Source organism: Ambystoma mexicanum, chromosome 2p, assembly GCF_040938575.1.
Source record: "Ambystoma mexicanum isolate Mex_15411 chromosome 2p, UKY_AmexF1_1, whole genome shotgun sequence".
NCBI lineage: Eukaryota > Metazoa > Chordata > Amphibia > Caudata > Ambystomatidae > Ambystoma > Ambystoma mexicanum.
This window is the reverse complement of record NC_090923.1, coordinates 1,155,495,136-1,155,513,427: the sequence shown is the minus strand read 5'-3', so window position 1 is coordinate 1,155,513,427 and position 18,292 is coordinate 1,155,495,136. Positions and strand designations below refer to the sequence as shown.

The 18,292-nt window shown below is 46.5% G+C and overlaps 1 protein-coding gene across 4 annotated transcripts in view; it reads right to left on the bottom strand.

Annotated features, from left to right (window-relative positions):
* Nucleotides 1-18,292, bottom strand: part of CACNA1F (calcium voltage-gated channel subunit alpha1 F) — a 1,137,291-nt gene that overhangs the window by 16,331 nt on the left and 1,102,668 nt on the right. For all 4 annotated transcript variants that reach the window (XM_069645269.1, XM_069645268.1, XM_069645267.1 and 1 more), the window contains one exon: nucleotides 15,212-15,517. In XM_069645269.1, the coding sequence (XP_069501370.1) occupies nucleotides 15,212-15,517 (306 nt within the window). The remainder of the gene's footprint in view (nucleotides 1-15,211; nucleotides 15,518-18,292) is intronic.

Genomic DNA, 18,292 nt, shown 5'->3' with positions numbered 1-18,292 from the left:
GTTGGTGACCATCAACACCCTTAAATCCTCTAGGGTACCGGGGCCTAATGGGTTAGCCAAAGTGCTTCTTAAAAAGAACCCATCTGCGTAGGTTCCCTATTTGAAAGCACTGTTTGATGGAGTCTGTGATAAACAAATAATCCTGTCCACTTGGAGGCAGTCTGTGCTTGTCCCAGTGTATATAGGGGGGACAGGAACAAGTCAGGAAATTACAGACTGCTGGCAATGTTAGACGTGACCGGTAAGTTACTTTCAGGATTGGTATTAAAGGAACTCCAGGATTGGGTTAAATCCGAAAACATCTTGGACGGTCTGCAGATGGGCTTTCGGTCAGGCTCATCTACTATGCATAACATTCGTATGCTTGACCGGTTGATTGTAGAAGCCTCTCGGAGGGACGTTCCGGTGCTTTATGTGGCCTCTATAGACTTCAGTTCGGCTTTCGACTTAGTAAACAGAGATAGACTCTGGAACAAGTTGAAGTTGTTGGGCTGTCCGGGTTGGCTTCTGACCCTGCTGAGGAAGTTGCACGAGGAGACAAGTGCTAGAGTCCGTCTTCATAACGCGGGGGTAGTGGCTGCACCACTGGTACTCAGCAGGGGAGTCAGGCAAGAATGTGTTCTGGCTCCTTTGCTGTTTGACCTCTATGTTGCGGATCTGCTGAAGAGAATGTTGGAAAGCTCTGAGTGTCCACCAGCAACAGGAGGGACTATGATCACTGGTATGTTATACGCCGATGACCTTATGATCTTTGATCACACCCTCTCTGGATGTAGAGCCATGTTGGAGGAACTGGCAGAGTATGCCAGGGAGAATGATCTTGTGGTGGATATTGACAAAACTAAAATATTGCTGGTGACAGCAAAGAAAATTAACAGGTTGAAAGTTGTTACCAGCCTGGGGGACATTGAGTATGTTGAGCACTCTCCCTATATCTCGGGGTGGAGATGAGCGCAGACAGCAGCTACCCTCACGTTGTCTCCATTAAAAAGAGGAAGGGGGCGTTGCTGATCGACTTGTTTAGCCGTTGTGCCCATCAGATGGCAGGTTATTCCCTGGAAGGGGTACTAATGCTCTATAGACAGTGTTTTTGCTGAGCAATTTTATATGGCCTGAGGCCCTGACTATGAAAGCTCTATGGTGGTTGAAGCACATAGAGGGTGCATTTTGGTGGAAGCTTTTGAAACTTAGACCTTCGGTCCCTATGGAAACTTTGGGCCTGGAGCTGGGTCTAATATCATTGGCCTCCCAGGTGGAAAGGAAAAGGGTTGAGTTATAGCTTAAGGCCAAGATGTTGCCTCTTTGTCCAATCTTGCACATTTTAGGTGCTAATTGTGGATGAAGAAAGCAGGTTAAAAGTAACTACTCGTATGAATATTTGGTAATGAACACCTTTTCAATTACAAACTTGTATCCAAACTGGGAAAATAAGGGAGGGGGTCACTTGACTTTGAAAACCCCATTTAAAATCAAATCTGAGTTTGCTGACTGGAACAGAAATTATGAGCATATCGCTACACGAAAAAGTCTAAAATGTATAGCTGGGGTCTCTCATAGGTATAAAAAACATCACCGGTACATTACACTGAGTCGTAGACCAGAAGTGCGTGGACTGATGCTATGTTTACGTATTAACCAGTTGCCCATATTATCCGTTCTGGGTGCTCAGATGAATCTAGCAGTGGATCAACAAGTGTCTGTCGCACATGCAGGTGTAATGGTATTCTGGAAACATCTAAACATCTATGCACTGAGTGTTCCAGTCTGAGCGCTGTGTATATGTGCACTTATGAAAATATGGTTCACGATTATGACTCTATTAAGTCAAATGAGTTTTGTATACATTGCTTAAACTCCCCCACACACTCCATCCACTTGGCACGGTTTAGGGCCTGGAATGTGGTTGCAAAGCGCCTTTCTATTGTGGTTGACTCATTCTGATGTTATAACTTTTGATGCTGAGGTTTAAATTGAATGGCACCTGCTATTATCAATCATCTAAGCGATGTAACCTGAGCCTGTACTGTCAACGAAATTGTGCACGTGAAGTTAGTTTCTTTTAATTCCTCATTACCAGGTTTTAATGTATACGTATGTTTCGCCAGTATGCATTTGAATTTTCTTCACTTCCTCATAGGGTATTAATGTTTATGTATACTGTGTCAGTCGTTTGGTTGAAGATAATCTTGTTTTGTTATATATTGTTTTTGATATATGTTAGTCATCTAATTTTACTGCACCGCAGGGTATTTGGTGTTATTATAAGTAATGAAATATCTAGTGTTAATAACATTTGTAAAAAGTCATTTGACTAACTACAATAATAATTGAATGAATGAATGAATGAATGAATGAAAGTGATAAGGCATAAATCCAAAAACATTTTGCTGGCCTCCATGGTTTTCTAACATTATTTTTGTGAACAGGGACACTTTTCCTGAAGTCCCCCTGGCACTGCAACCCTTGTTCTTGTTTGCTGCCTCTAGAAACCCATATGGTTAACAGTGAAGGGTTGCTTTTTAAGCACCTCATTTTGGTCCCAGGTGTTTTCTAGTAGTGTTGGGGAGTAGGTTGGTAGCAGTTGTGATTTCATTTTGGCTGCTCCATACTCATAGCCAATTTGACCACCTTAGTATCCCAAAGCACCTACATAGTAGTCATTAGGGCCCCAATGTATTTTTTGAAGTCCTACCCCTTGCCATTTTGTTCTGCTGCCTTTCTTTGAGTGGATCACAAGGCAGTCATAAAAAGGTAATTGTGCTGACATGGGCATGCCCTAAGCCCACCCTGCACCACTTGTTGTGAGTTAAACTGGTGTACACTAGTTTAAAATCCCCCAGACTTCCCAATCTAGATCCTGTCCAGGAGAGTCTCTTTGTTTGGCAGTTCTTAGGACCAGCCTGATTGGCTGGCCGCTAAAACCTGTATTGTGCTTGAAATGTGGTGGGTGGACTTGCCTGGCCTGGATGAAAATAGATATCTGTTGGGTGACCCCAGGCATACTTCAGATACTTCTACATTTCTGCAAGACTGAAATCGAGTTGGGCTGCTGTTGAGGATCCTGGTTTGAACATACTGGCTGGGCCTTGGCTACTTTGTCCTTGAATCCCTGCTTCTCCTGGTTGTTGAAAGACTTTGCTTTCCATTTTCTTAACTTCATCCAATCCTCCTTGCTAGAGGGACTAGCTGTCTTTGCTTCCCGGGGAGGGGGTTTTCATGGCCTTGAAAATCAAGCAGCTTGCAATCGCTCCGCCTCGGCTCCGTCGGGGATATTTTGGGTCACCCTTAGCCATTACCTCATTTGTAGGACCACCTTCTTGCTGGCTGGCTGTACCTGCCTGCTCCTGTGGGGTGACCAGTGCTCCCTGTTGGGCCATGCACAGTGCTCCCGGCACTGATGTCACATCATTTGCCTCATGGGTTATCTCTTCAGTTGTCTTCCACATTGAGGTTCCTTGCTGGGTCATGGATAGCGACCAGAGACCACAACCGTCGCTATCTAGACCTAAGGTCAACACCCAAACTCACGTGTGCAACCGACGTTCCTGGGCCAAATTTGAAGCACCCAGCACTGAGTGTACTGTCACAATGGGTGAAAGGGATCAGACCAAGACCTTTGACTCCTTAAACCTTTTATTTGAGGAAACTCACAGAAGGTGGCAATACAACTAGAATACTAATAGAAAAGTGCTAACCAATCATAGGTTTTGAGTAACCTTCACCCAAGGAATCCTGAAACATGTGACTAAGAGGAGTTTCATTAGTTCCTATTCCAAGGCCCGCTAGCCCTACGTAGGTCAGGCTCCAGGGATCTAGCATCCTTAATGGTTCCTCTAGTTTGCTACGTCCAGGTTGCTTTACCACTGTCATTGTCTTCCTTAATCACAGGCTTTCATGTTTCTCACACTTTCTGTTAGTCTGTCTGTCTTAAGGGGTTTCCTTCACCCTTGGTTCTTTCTCTTCCAGTCTCTCAGTCTTAAGAGGTTCTAGCACCCTCAGTCCTTCCTCTGCAAGTCTCTCGCAGGTGATGGAGTGTTGGCTTCAAACCCAGAGAAAACTGGCACAATTTACCCAGGAGTGTAGGGTAGAGATGAACAAACTGTACTATCCTTCCCATTCTCAGTGACCCCAAGAAGGCCCCCCAACTACCGAGGGCCTGGCAGTTTGCCGTCTTAGATGCCTACTAGCCTGGCCTACAGGTTCTTGTTCCTCTTGTGGTATCTCCTCCTGATCTCTATGGAACTTACTCTGCTCTTTAGTTGCCTGGTCTTCACCACTATTCTCCTGATGCTCTTTCATCTCCTCCTTCTCTTCTCTGTTCAACATATTTGCCTGTTCCCAATCCTCCTCCAGACATTCACCTTCTGTCCTACTTGCTTTAGCTAACACTTTCTGGTTTTCACCAACCCCCACCTTAGGTTTCCAACTTTCCTCTTCAACCCCTCCATTTCCTTCTCTGATGTTGATTCTGCACCTCACTGAACCCACCTTACCCCTCCCGATGCTGCCAATTCTACTTCTGCGGCGCTCCTTCTACTTCTTCATGACATTGCTGCGTCTCCTCCTTGGGCATTATGTATATTATTTCACACAATATCTTCCTGCTGCATGAAACGTAGGCCATTGAAAACATTTTTATGGATGGTTTTAACGTCCTCTGCAGACATGCGGCCAATAGGGAGAGGGGCAGCCCAGTGGGTGGTCTAGCAATTGGTGCTAGATCTAATTTTTTCTTAACACAATTTCCACTGGATGTGCCTTGTCCTTATGTTTTGGTAGCAGTATTGGGAGATGCTACTTCTGAGGGGAATAAATGTTTGATAATAAACATTTATGATCCCCTGGAGGGAAACTGAGTAACAGCATACAGTTAATTGGAAATCTATTACAGGGGTGGGTGCATGGTTCATACAAGCAGGTGCTGATTGCTAGTGATTTTAATGTTAAATGTTGCTACCCAAATGTAGTGGATTATGGAGATGGTACGGTGCAAGAGACACATGTGCGCAAGGCTGGATTTCTTTTTTTGACGAACATGGCCTTGGGTGTTTAAATGTGAAGGGACTTCCCGCTGACTCTGCCCCAGTAAAGACTTGGTCTAACAGGAAGGCTGCCACTGTTATCGACTTTGTATTTGCCGATGCTGCCCAGTGGGGTAATCTTGGCAATCTTTGTATCATGTCCACGTACTTGAGTGACCATGCGTTTTGTCTTGGAAACAGCCTTTGACCCTCTATCAAAACCCCTGCCGCCTAGGACTGTGCCCTGAGGTAAGTGTGCGGGGAAACCGCCTGCTTTGGACCAAATCTAACGTTAACAATCATGACGTATATATGAGCGATAGGTTGCATGACCCAGCGATCCTCTTGACCACACATGGTTGGAAATTACGCGATGCCATGGCAGAAATCCTAACAGCATTAAAGTCGAATCAGCCCTGTATTTGTTACACTAAACAGAAGTTAGGGGTTTTTGACCTGGCTATTCGCCGTTGGAAAAGGCAATATCATAGATCTGTTGCCACAGTTAAAAAAAAGCCCTATCCTTACTCCTGATAGAAAGGAAAAACAGATTAGCAGCACTCTCAACAGATTAGCAGCGCTCTCAGATACAAGAACTGGACCATGCTACATAAATATTCTACTAGGAATGCTAACTGGAAGTTTATGTTTTCTCTCTTTTAAGAGGGAATGACAGCAAGTGTTTTTGGGCTGGGCTCCGACAGCACACCTTGGATCATACTCTCATTGATTGTAATACATTATCCAAAAACAAATGGAGGGTATATATACATAGTCTATACATTGACCCTCTGATTATGCCCACCCCTGTCACTCGGTCTCCAGCAGAGACAAATATGGAAGGTTTTGAAGTGGATGATATCTTGGAGATAATGGGTAGATTAAAGGACTCAACGGCTCCCGGCCCAGATATGATCCCTAATGCTGTAATCAAGGCAAATCCCATTTATTGGGCCACTCTGTTGAAGGCCCTATTTGACAGGATACTTCAAACTGTAACCTTTCCGGCTAGCTGGAGGGACTCCATCTTGGTCCCAGTCTTTAAAAAGGGTAACAGGATGGATCCCTCCAATTATCGTCTGCTGACCGCGTTAGACACCAGTGCCAACATATTTGCAGCCCTTCTTTTAAGGGGACTATGTAGATGGGCCGAACAGAGATCTTTACTAAAGAAGTTTCAAAAAGGCTTTAGACCCGGGCTCAGCGAGGCACATATTCTATGTGCTCTCCAGTGTCTGGCAGAAGAAGCATATTACTGCCCGCGTCGTAAACTTTACCTTTGTTACATAGACCTCTCCAAGGCGTTTGACTATATCTCTGGAGCATTGCTGTGGGACAGGTTAGAAAGATGAGGTCTGGATACACAACTATTGTATTTTCTTGAATGATTCCATTCGGATACCTTCATCACTGTTAGAATGAAGCAGACTGGAGAATTGACCTCTCCTGTGTATAACAAAAATGCCTCAAACAGGGGTGTGTTCTGGCACCCTTTCTTTTTAATGCCTTTTAATGCCTACGAAGCCGATACGGACGAGGCATTGAATGGGTGCCAAAACTTCCCACCCAAACTTGGTGCGATACCCTGCAGTTGTCTATCTAACGCAGGTGACAGTGTTTCTTGTGCTCAACCCCATTGGCCTTCAGAGCCTCATTAATGTTTTTAGTAGTTATGCCACCTCAAATAATATGAAAATTAATGTGACAATGTCAAAGGTAAGGATAGTGGGGGCGAGGGCCAGGAGCAAGATAATGTTCAAATGAAAATTGGCCAATACGTCCTTGGAATTGGTAGATAGTTATATATATCTGGGCCGGCCTTTGGTAGGCCATTGTCTAATGGACTATCTTGAAGAACATATAATGCCTTGAGTAATGCGTAAATGGAATACCATTAGAGGTTTTATTGCAGTAAAGGGAGGTTACAGTGTCGAAGGCTTGCTGGCCATTTATCATAAAAGTATCATCCCAGGGATACTTTACGGGCTAGAGGCAATGTCATTTTCTTCTTCTGGTTGGTTGAAAAAGATTGAGCGCAAATTATTGCATGACATCCAAGGTGTACCTAGTGCTGTCCCTGTGGCAGCACTCCGACTGGAATCGGGGCTCCAATCTTTAATATCTTTTGTGGACCCTACAGCGTACCAACATCTACCTCAAGATACGAAAGTCTGGAACTTTTGGAGACACCTAGATTAGTTTGATGGCAAAGCAAATGGCAGGGTGTATTTCTAATAGAGTCCTAAATTAATTACATAAATCTGCAATTACTCACTTATGTGTGCTTGGCCTAACCATTGACACTGCCTTAGCCTTTTTGAATATCCAGCTCATTCTTCAGAGGAAAACTCGGGATTGGGACAGTTTTAACAATCTGGATCTTTTGCATGGGAAAACACGCTACTCAGAGTATTGCTGGCAGGGTTTCAATAGACGGGTCCCTTTCTCGTATTTTTCTTGCACCTCCATTTGAATATTCTACCAACAAACTAATATTTAGGGTCGTGGAGGGGAACTGCCACAGAACTACGATCATGTAGATTATGTCATATGTCATATGACATTGGAAACCTCACGCCACATATTGACGCAATGCCCTAAACAAAATCCATTGTACATAAAGGGCTATTCTAAGTTTGTAACCAACGAAGAAGGCATTCAAACGGATCAATTTTGGAGTGCCATTTTCTGTGCCGACCTTCCTCTTTGCTTCTGCTTTCTCTTGCTCTCTCTCCTGCTGATCTCCTGGATCAATCTGAAATTGCACTTGTTACCTAGCTACCACACCTGCACTGCCCCCCTGACAACCTTGGCACTCAGGGACTGTTTCTGTATCCTTACAGCCCCTACTAGCACTTGACACCTGATGTCTGCACTTACCCTTGCACTTGCCACCAGCTGGCAGCACTTTCATTTATTATGTTATTACTTTACTGTTACCCTATGTACTGCACTGTCCCCTCCCCTTCCCCCAGCACTTTTCCCCTTCCCCCCTTCCCTGCGCTTGCGCGATCTCAATGTCACCTGGCCTAGTAGGATCGTTGTCTCTGTTTTCCCTCTGTTTCCCCTTCCTTGCCTCATCACGCCTTGAAACACTCGTGTATAGGCACCTTATAAATGCTATATCATATCATTGTAATTGTGGCCGCTGCTGGAAGGAAGCTTTGAAATGTATTGGCATAGGCAACACAGATAAAATAAATACATCCCACGAGGAACATACATATTTGTATTTGATAAACAGTATTTTATTGTATTTTAATTAATTGTGACCATCATCTATTTACATTTTAAATTGTATGTCTTAAATTGCGGTATATATATATATATTTATTATAGTCAAACATTGTGTATTGAAATGTTTTATTTTTTGTGTGCAAGAGGTTATTTCCTAAACTATATGCGCATAACAATAATACAAATATATATATATATATGTATATATATATATATATGTATATATATATATGTATATATGAATGATACATTACTCACCGTAATCGTATTTCTGATGCTTGTATCTGCTTAGATTCACATGCTGTACATAGGCCGACATCTAGTGGAAGCTGCAGAGTATTACAGTTTGTTTTTCGAAACTCTAAAAGGGGCGTCGAACTAGGGCGTGCCAGTAATACTATCCCTAGTGTGACGTCCCATGTACCCATGATCCCTCACGCGTGTAGGACCCTCAGATTGTATTTTTTCTGACATGAGGTTGCATGAGGAGTAGCGTGAGTACAGAGTATCCAAGCAGATAAGAAAGATAAGACTACAAGCATCCATGCGCCTTCTCTCAGAGGGGAGGAAGGGTGGGCGCATGTGAATCTAAGCAGATACAAGCATCAGAAATACGATTACGGTGAGTAACGTTTCCCTTCTGAGGCTTGTGGAATCTGCTTAGATCACATGCTGTGCATAGATTAGTGAGCAGTGTTAGAAGAAGGAGGTGGGATGTGAGAAGGGTCATGAGCAAATAAAGGTCTTAGAACTGCTTGTCCCACTTGAGTATCTGTATTGGAATGAGTGTCAATGCAGTAGTGCTGAGTAAAGGTGTGAATAGAGCTCCAAGGAGCTGCTTTGCAAATGCTGTCAATGGGTACATTTGCAATGAAAGCCAGAGTGGCTCCAATACCTCTTGTAGAGTGGGCCCCTGGTGTAAAAGGCAGTGTTTTATTTGAGAGAGAATAGCACAGTTGGATACATCTGACTACCCATCTAGAGATGGCATTCTTTGAGACGCAATCTCCTTCTTTGCCTAGAACTATGGAGACGAACAGTTGATCTGTCTTTCTTAGCGGTCTGGTCTTTTCTACATAGTAGAGAACCGCTCTCCTCACATCTAGTGGGTGGAGTTTCACCTCAGCAGAGCTTTTGGGTTCTCGGAAGAAGGCTGGTAGCTTAATGGACTGGTTAACATGGAATTTGGAAATTAATTTAGGTGAAAACCTAGGGTGAGTGCGTAAAACCAGTTTATCCTTATGAACAGTAAAGAAAGGATCCTGCACTGACAGAGCTTGAATTTCACTGACCCTTCTTATGGATGTGATGGCAACTAAGAAGGCAGTTTTATAAGTCAAGTGTTTGAGGCTAGATTTGTGCATGGGCTCAAAGGGGGTCCCATGAGCTTAGCAAGTACCACATTAATGTCCCAACCTGGAGGTGGGTTAGAAATTGGAGGGTGGAGTCTCTTTACCTCTTCTATAACTGCTTTGACAACTGGCACTTTCCACCATGACACCTTGTTATAGGAAGTGGTGTAGGCTGATAAAGCTGACAGGTGCACTTTAAGTGAGTTAAACACTAACCCTGCATCCAATAGGTGGAGCATATAGGTGATGATATTAGAAGGAGTACAAACAACTGGGTTGATTTGCTTATTCTGGCACCAAATAACGAATTGTTTCCATTTGTCATAGTAACAGTGTCTTGTGTTAGGTTTTCTTGATTCTTTCAAGATATCCATACATCTCTGAGGTAAATTGAGATGCCCGAACTCTATGACTTCAGGAGCCATGCTGCCAAGTTCATTGAGTTGGGTTGAGGATGCACTATTAGGCCCTCGTGCTGGGAGAGTAGGTTGTATCGGCACGGGAGCTTGATGGGGCCGCACACTGCTAATTTGCGTAGGTGTGGGTACCACGGTTGTCTCGCCCACATAGGAGCAACTAGGATGAGTGTCATCGAACACCTGTGGATTTTGTTGACCACCTTCCTCATCAGAGGGGTTGGTGGAAAAGCGTAGACAAACATTCCTGACCAATTCATCCATAGGGCGTTCCCCTTTGAGCCTGGCTGGGGGAACCTGGATGCGAAATCTGGGCATTGCCTGTTTTCGCTTGTGGCAAATAGGTCTATAGTGGGGAAACCCCACCGAGAGAAGAGGTCTCTTATGACTTCTTCATGTAGTATCCACTCGTGTTCTTCTGGAAGGGGATCCCTGCTCAGAGCATCTGCTAGCGAGTTGAGATTCCCTGGAACATGTTGGGATGACAGGTAAATCTTCCATTTGAGTGCCCATTTCCAAATTATCTGGGCACGCTTGGACAGATTTGGCGAACAAGTGTCCCCTTGTTTGTTTAAGTAAAACATTGCCTTTGTGCTGTCTGTTAGAATCTGCACTGACAGGTTGGATAGGAGGGGTTTGAATGCGCAAAGCGCTCTGAAGACTGATTGTTGTGGTTCTGAGCCACTGTGTGAGACCAGAGAAACTGAGCTGTGTGATGAAGGTAGTGGACTCTCCACCCTGCTAGGGAGGCGTCTGTTGTGACAACGGCCTGTATCTCTGGATCGTAGAAGGGTTTCCCCTTCGTAAGATTCTCTCTTGTCCACCAGCGAAGACTTTGTACTAGTGTTGGCGAAACTACCACTAGATCGTCCCACTGACCACTTGCTTGAGACCACTGTTTCGCCAACCATTCCTTCATGGGTCGCATGCGCAGGCACGCATGGGGAACCAGGTAAATGCAAGATGCCATCATGCCTAGCAAATGCATCACTTTGCGCACCCTTATTTGGCGACCGGCCTGATATTGAGGAATTTGCAACAACAGATTCCGAATTCTTTCCTCTGATGGAAAGGCCAACCCCTCTTGGGTATTTAGGACAGCTCCTAGGAACTGTTTTGAGGTGCTTGGCACTAGGCTTGATTTTTTCTCATTGATTTAGAAGCCCAATTGGAAGAGGAGGTCAATTGTTCTTTGAATGTTTAGTCTGCAAATTACGGGTGTTTCCCCTGTGATAAGCCAGTCGTCCAGGTAAGGGTACACTGGGATTGGCTCCCTGCGTAGGTGCGCTGCCACCACCGCCAGTACCTTGGTTGAATACCCTTGGAGCCGAGGCTATACCGAAGGGCAGCACCTTGAACTGGTAGTGATGGTTGTCTATCTCGAAACGCAAGAATCTTCTGTGCGCTGGGAACATTGAAATATGAAAATAGGCATCTTTCATATCCAATGTTGCCCTGTAATCCCCCTTTTTTAGTAGGGGGATTGCCTCTTGGAGTGTAGTCATGCAGAATTTTTGTGGCTTGACATACTTGTTTGCAGGGTGCAAATCTAATACTGGGTGCATTGTTAGATCTTTTTTTGGCACAAGGAAGTAGGTTGAATAAATACCCCCATTTACCTGGTTGCCCGGGACAAGTTCTATGGCGTCCTTTGCAACTAGAGTGGTGATCTCCTTGAGAAGGATTTTCTGGTGCTCCAACGAGTGTACCTTCTGTCTTGGAGGATGGTCGTGGACAGCACCCATCTGCTCGAAGTGTTCCTCCCCATGCGTGTGTGAAGGTGGAAATGCGCCCCCCTACAGGGGATGCATCGGAGGGGACCCGAAGCGGAACATCACTATTTACTAGGTGGCGTACCACCTCTGCCCGGGCTGCCTCTACCCCTAGTGTGGCCCCTGCGCTGGCCTTTGGTGAATCCCTGTGATCATTAGAACTGATTGTTGCCCCATGAGGTTCCTTGATTCTGGTAGTAGTTGGAACCCCTCTGGGAGCTTTGGCCGCAAAAGCGACAAAAACTATTATTTCCCCTTTGACCTGGGGGTTTATTTGTGAGTTGTTTGAGAGATTTTAGAGTCTCGTACTCATCTTTAGCTGTCTTTAGTGCCTCTTCCACTGCCCTGCCGAAAAGACCGTTCGGCCCTACCGGCATGTCTATAAGCGTGGCTTGGGTCTCGGGTTAGAACCCCGACTTCCTTAGCCAAGCGTGGCACTTTATTACTGTGCCTTTGGCTATTAATCTTCCAGCATTATCTGCTGCATCAAAATTTATCTTAAGGATGCATCCATATACGGACCTTCCGTCTGCTGCAATTTGGGCCAACTGGCCTTTTAGTGGTTCAAGTGCAGAGGCTACTAGAGCAGCTACTTGTTCCCACTGATGGCAGTTATAGCTTGCTAAAAGAGTGGGACTGTTAGCAATACATGCCTGATAGGCTGACGTGGAGGCAACTTTCCTACCCAGAGCATATATTCTTTTGCTCTCCTTATCAGGAGGAGCTTCTGAAGAAGCTAGTGGTGTACCGGCCCTCTTTCTGGTGGTTGTTACTACCAGGGAGTCGGGTTTTAATGGACCCCTTATGTACATGGGATCGGAGGGTGCGGCCCGGAATAATTTTTCCAATCGTGGATTCACTGCACGAGTTAAATTTGGGGTTACCAGTGAGGGATCAATTCTATGCTGGATTGATTTTAATATTGGGATAGCCTGGGTAATGGCTCTCTTGTCCCATGGGATTTCTTCTGCTAAATCCCTATCTTCTTGGAGACCCTGTTTGTCTATTTGAAAATGAGCTGCTGCTTTAGCCAGTACCTCATTGAGGAGTGGCTGATTATCAATCGGTGAGTCATTCACTGGGGGGTCTCTAGGAATTGGGGAGTCAAGACTGTAAACTGCCGCCTCATCCTCCTGTTCCTCTTCCTGGTCCTCGTAATCCCCATAATAAGAAACCCTTGTCTGGTCTTCCAGCATATGTGTTTCTGTCTCCTCTCCATATGACTCTGGATGGTAAGATTCAATTAGCAAAGGGTCTGACACCAATCCCTGCGCCGGAGTCTCAGAGCAGAGCCTTTTAGTAGGGGGTTGAGAGTCCTTGGACCCCGAAGGATCAGAGGTGGTGGTGTGTTGGCATAGCTATGGAAATAGTTAGGGTCTTTCTCATAGAAGTCTGCAAAAAAAGACATCCTTCTCATCACTCTTTCAATGTCAGCTGATTTCCATTCCTTGAAACTAGGAATAAATCTCTCCTGTTCTGGTTCCTCACCCATGCCCATATCATGAGGAGTGGGAGGGACAATTTTACTCTTAGGAGTAGTGTCAGGGACCTTGGACTTTTCTATCACTTTAGGAGCCTTCTGTTTTTCTTTCTGGTGTTCTGAAGGTTTCTTGTGGTGTTTATCCCCCTGCCCGTGACTAGAGGAATGTTTTCCAGAGGTTTTAGGGATTTCCGAGGGTTTCCACGCTTCACGTCGAGATTCGGAGATGGTCTTTGATGCTTTGTGTCGAGATTCGGAGGTAGTAGAAGGAAGGAACCAAATCTCGCGAGTAGATGCTACGCGCTTTGACTTGGGAGCATGGAGGTCGGAATCGTCTTCTGACGATTGAGCCTCTGGGACTATTGAGAGTACGGCACCTTTTCCAACTGCAGACGGTTGGTCTTTGTCATGTGGCGATCGTGAATGGGAACGCCCAGAGGACACAAAATCGTTGGACCGCTCTCTCGATGCCTTCCGTTGCCGATCGCTCGACACGCATGTCGAGTCACGGCTGGGGCTGATGTGTTTAGAGGAAGTGGTGTGGGTTGCGCTCTTCCCGCTGGGTGTTGTCCCCATAACTGGCCTGCTGGCCCGTCTTCCGAGGTCGGGGGCTTGCGCGTGGGTGTCTGGAGTCACCCCTCTGCCCTCTCCATCCGATACAGTGGTGTTGCTTCCATCGCTGAACGACCCTTTGACGTCCATGGCCTCTAGCTGCCTGGTGTAGTGGCCCCGGCACTTTGTCGAGCGGTCCTTAAGTGTCTTTGGCTTGAAGAGCTTACATGCTTGACACGTAGCCTTGGGATTGTCTCGTGGGAGACACAGATTGCACGTATTGTGCTTATCTACCCAGGGAAACTTCCTGTTACACTTAGGGCAGAATTTGAAAGGAGTACTCGCCATATGTGTAAATATGGCAGCGGGCTGCATATATGTAGGAAATAAATGTGGGAACTTTATGACCACCCCCCACTCTCCCTACGTGTACAGGGCCGAGGCCAGAGGCCTTCCAAGGCCCGGCCAAGGCCAGAGGCCTTCCAAGGCCCAAGGTCCGTCATGTAGTTTTCGACGGCTGGTTCCCTCGATCTTCGCTGACGTCGATCTTCGGCGTAGGATGGAAGATAACAGGAAAAGTTTTTAACAATATTTAGGTATAATTGGCAAATGCCAAGGGAACTCCGTAACATGCGTCTGACTAGTGTGGCGGAAAGAAACAATCTGAGGGTCCTACACGCGTGAGGGATCATGGGTACATGGGACGTCACACTAGGGATAGTATTACTGGCACGCCCTCTGTCGACGCCCATTTTCGAGTTTCAAAAACAAACTGTAATACTCTGCAGCTTCCACTAGATGTCAGCCTATGCACAGCATGTGATCTAAGCAGATTCCACAAGCCTCAGAAATATATATACACATGTGTTGTGTATGAATCAGGGTGCATGTGCTTGGTACCAGCCCATCTCAAGTGAAGCCTTCATTTCGGCTATGTTACCTTTTATGAGAGCTTGGTCTTACTCAGTGGACACCCTGCTACTTCACTAAGGATATGTCTCTCTATTCATACACCGTTCCAGAGGGTGGTGTAACCCCCCTAATGGTAAGCTGAATTAGTTAGGTATAATGAACATTTTAAAACCAGTTGCGGCGCAACTGACTCATAGTGAAGCTGCAGAGCCTGCCTAGTCCTTGATCTGAGTGGCTGCTGTTGACCGCACCAACAACCCTCCCCTGTACTTGACCTGATTACTGCAAGTTCTACATAAAGCTATTCATTATTCTTACCCGATACACCTCATGTTTTCATTTGCCGCGCTACCTGCCCCCTACTCTGATTTGATTGGCCGCTGGTTTGAGATGCTGCTTTTTGCTGTTCGTACCCTAGTCACCTGCAGATTTGAGGTGTTCCCTGTGTACAGAAGAAAGAAGAACTCACCGCTTCCACTAGGCTGTCGGCGCTGCCCCGCTTTTCACTGAGACTGTGCTTCATGTGCCCTGGCACACGCAGCTGGGTGCAGGCCCAGTAGGGCACCTCCGGCTCCTCGTCCAGGTACCAGCTGGCACGGCTGTGTGGAGGCAGGTTACTGCTACCGCCATCTTTCTTCTCCCAGGTGTCGTCCTCCTCCACCAGAATAAGAGGTGCGTAGAGAAGGCGCCCACGCTTTGGGGGTGTTGCCCAGGAGTGTGAGGAGGGGCCTTGCAAGGAGCCACCGCCTCCCCAAGAGCCCGAGCTTCCGTAGACCTAAAAAAGGAACCAGATATTAGGCACTGCAAGAGTGGTTGAGAAAGATAGGTCATGAAAGTCAGAGAAAGGTGTCAAGAAATGGAGGGGAAAGGAAAGAAAGACATTCGAGAAGTAGGAGAAGGTAGGGAAAAGAGAATTGAGACTGAAGAGAGAAGGGGAGCAGACATGAATGGGAAATACAGGAGCGCCTGGGGAGAGCAGAGGGACAGATTCAGTGAAAAGCTGTCGGCAGTACCTCAGTGAAAAATGGCCATTACAGAGTGTGGCGTGTGCTGGCAAAGTGTGGAAAATGTGTCCTGTAGTGTGTGGACTGTGTATCAGTAAAGTGTGTGACTGAAATGAGACCAAACCCCGGGTAAAACGGTCATTGTTGAGTATAAAAAAAGATGGATCTGAATGAACAGTGTACACATCTTTTACAAGATGTTGCATAGGGTGTGTGTGCACGTGTGGGAGAGCAGTGAATGCACTAACGAAGCCAAATCAACATTATAACAAGAGAGTTCAGTGGTTCTTGGGACACATTGGGTCCTGATTAAGCTGTGATATAGGTGGCAGACTAGAGATGCAGCCAAGAGGGACTGGCATTGAGCACCGCTTGTAGAGCGGCCCATGCAGCAGACGGTGGTATTTGGGAGGAACATGGCATATGCCTCAGGCTCCAAAGTGTAATTTCATATGCTAAAATGAAAGGTGGCGAGGATCACAGGAGGGTATGTATTTCTTTCTCGCTCTCTCGCATCCAGGGTCGGACTGGGCCACAAAATTGTGTTGGGCACCATTGAAAAAGTGGCCCACAGTTGCAAATGGCTATTCAGTCCTTTTGTGACACTGTTTGAATTGTGCATGTTAAAGAATATTTATTCAGCAACACTGGTCAAAACTATTAGCCGCATCATGAAGTAACTCCTCACACTGGCCCACATTGGCCAAAAAAGTGGCCCACTTTGACCAAAAAAAACAGGCCCACACCAGCATTTTGCGGTTTTTGGTTCGGCCATGGGCCTATTGCCGTATAGGCCCTTCCGACCCCGCTCGCATCCACAGTTTCCCGAAGCCACCAGAGGTTATCAGTGGAAAGGTAGGCCCTTCCGACCCCGCTCGCATCCACAGTTTCCCGAAGCCACCAGAGGTTATCAGTGGAAAGGTAGGCCCTTCCGACCCCGCTCGCATCCACAGTTTCCCGAAGCCACCAGAGGTTATCAGTGGAAAGGTAGGCCCTTCCGACCCCGCTCACATCCACAGTTTCCCGAAGCCACCAGAGGTTATCAGTGGAAAGGTAGGCCCTTCCGACCCCGCTCGCATCCACAGTTTCCCGAAGCCACCAGAGGTTATCAGTGGAAAGGTAGGCCCTTCCGACCCCGCTCGCATCCACAGTTTCCCGAAGCCACCAGAGGTTATCAGTGGAAAGGTAGGCCCTTCCGACCCCGCTCGCATCCACAGTTTCCCGAAGCCACCAGAGGTTATCAGTGGAAAGGTTTTGGTGCCCCCATGCATGTAGAGGTTGCTAAGGGGATGAAGGAGAACTGTAGGTGGCAGGAGAATTCACGGAAAAGGAACTCCCCACCCCTCCCCCCCTCGGTAAGGGAATCACTCCAATTTGCTCGTGGTCCTGATTGGACTTTGGCCTTAAGCCCTACCCATTTCCTCACCCTCCACAAGATTGTTTCCCTTGGCATATGTAGAAGGAAAACAAAGCTAACAAAAGATACATCAGCAACTCTGAGTTTCTTTTATGAGATGGAGACAGAACATCGCAGGGCGGATGCGTTGCCAAACAATATTGATTTTCAGTCAGTACTTTAAACTCTTCTCCCCGAGTGCAGACACGCAATTTTTCTAACATTTCCCAGCGCTGCACATCTTGATGGGCCTGGTTAAAGGCTTTAGTCCAGCGCCGGGGTATTTATTATTCAAACCTTCATTCAGTGAAGCACACGATAACTATTGGCTGAAGTGAGATGCCCCCAACCATGAAACATCCCCTCATGAATAAGGTACAAGGGCAACGACAGGTAAAGCAGCCAATATCCGCTCACTCCGCCGGAAAGTGTATGAAACACAGTAACACCAGAAAAAACAGCACTGAATGGATTCGCCGGAAAGATCCTGAACACCCCCACAAATCCTGTTTAGCCTCGTCCAGTGACAGGGCATTCAAGGAGAGCATGGTTCAGAATGATGCGCATGCTCAGGTGGTTAGCTGTGCGGCTTTGTCATTGGTCATTGGCAGGGACAGCTATCGCACAGCAAAGTCAGATGGCACCACTGAGTACACATGATGCAAACACGGGCGTCTCGCTTTCACTTGTTAAGGAGGTTATAAATGGAATGATCTTCAGAAGCGTCTCCTCATCTCCCAGGGTTTGAGCCTGGGCCACTGATTTGGTTTGTTTTCTTCCTGGGCTAGTCTCCAGGTGACTCTTTCATCTTGTCTTCCCCTTTCCTTTTTTCATGCTCCTTAGCCTTTCCTCGTCCCGCCATTTGCTGGCTGGTCTTGTCTTCTTCTACTTTACATTTCTTTGCCTTTTCCATGGGCCAGGTTTCCTCTCTCCTCTACCGTTGACCCTAGGGAATGCCGTATTACTCTGGATTCCGGCGTCTCGCTATTCGTCGCTCCGTTTTATTGCCTCACTTCCTTCCACTTTCAGGCTTCTTCCTTTGGCTTAGTGGGGTCTTGTGGGATTTGTCCTCAATCCTTCTCTACTTTCTGGACTTCGCCTCCCACTGCCCTCTGCTGCCTGTAGAGGTGCCCCCCAGGCCTTTGTGTTC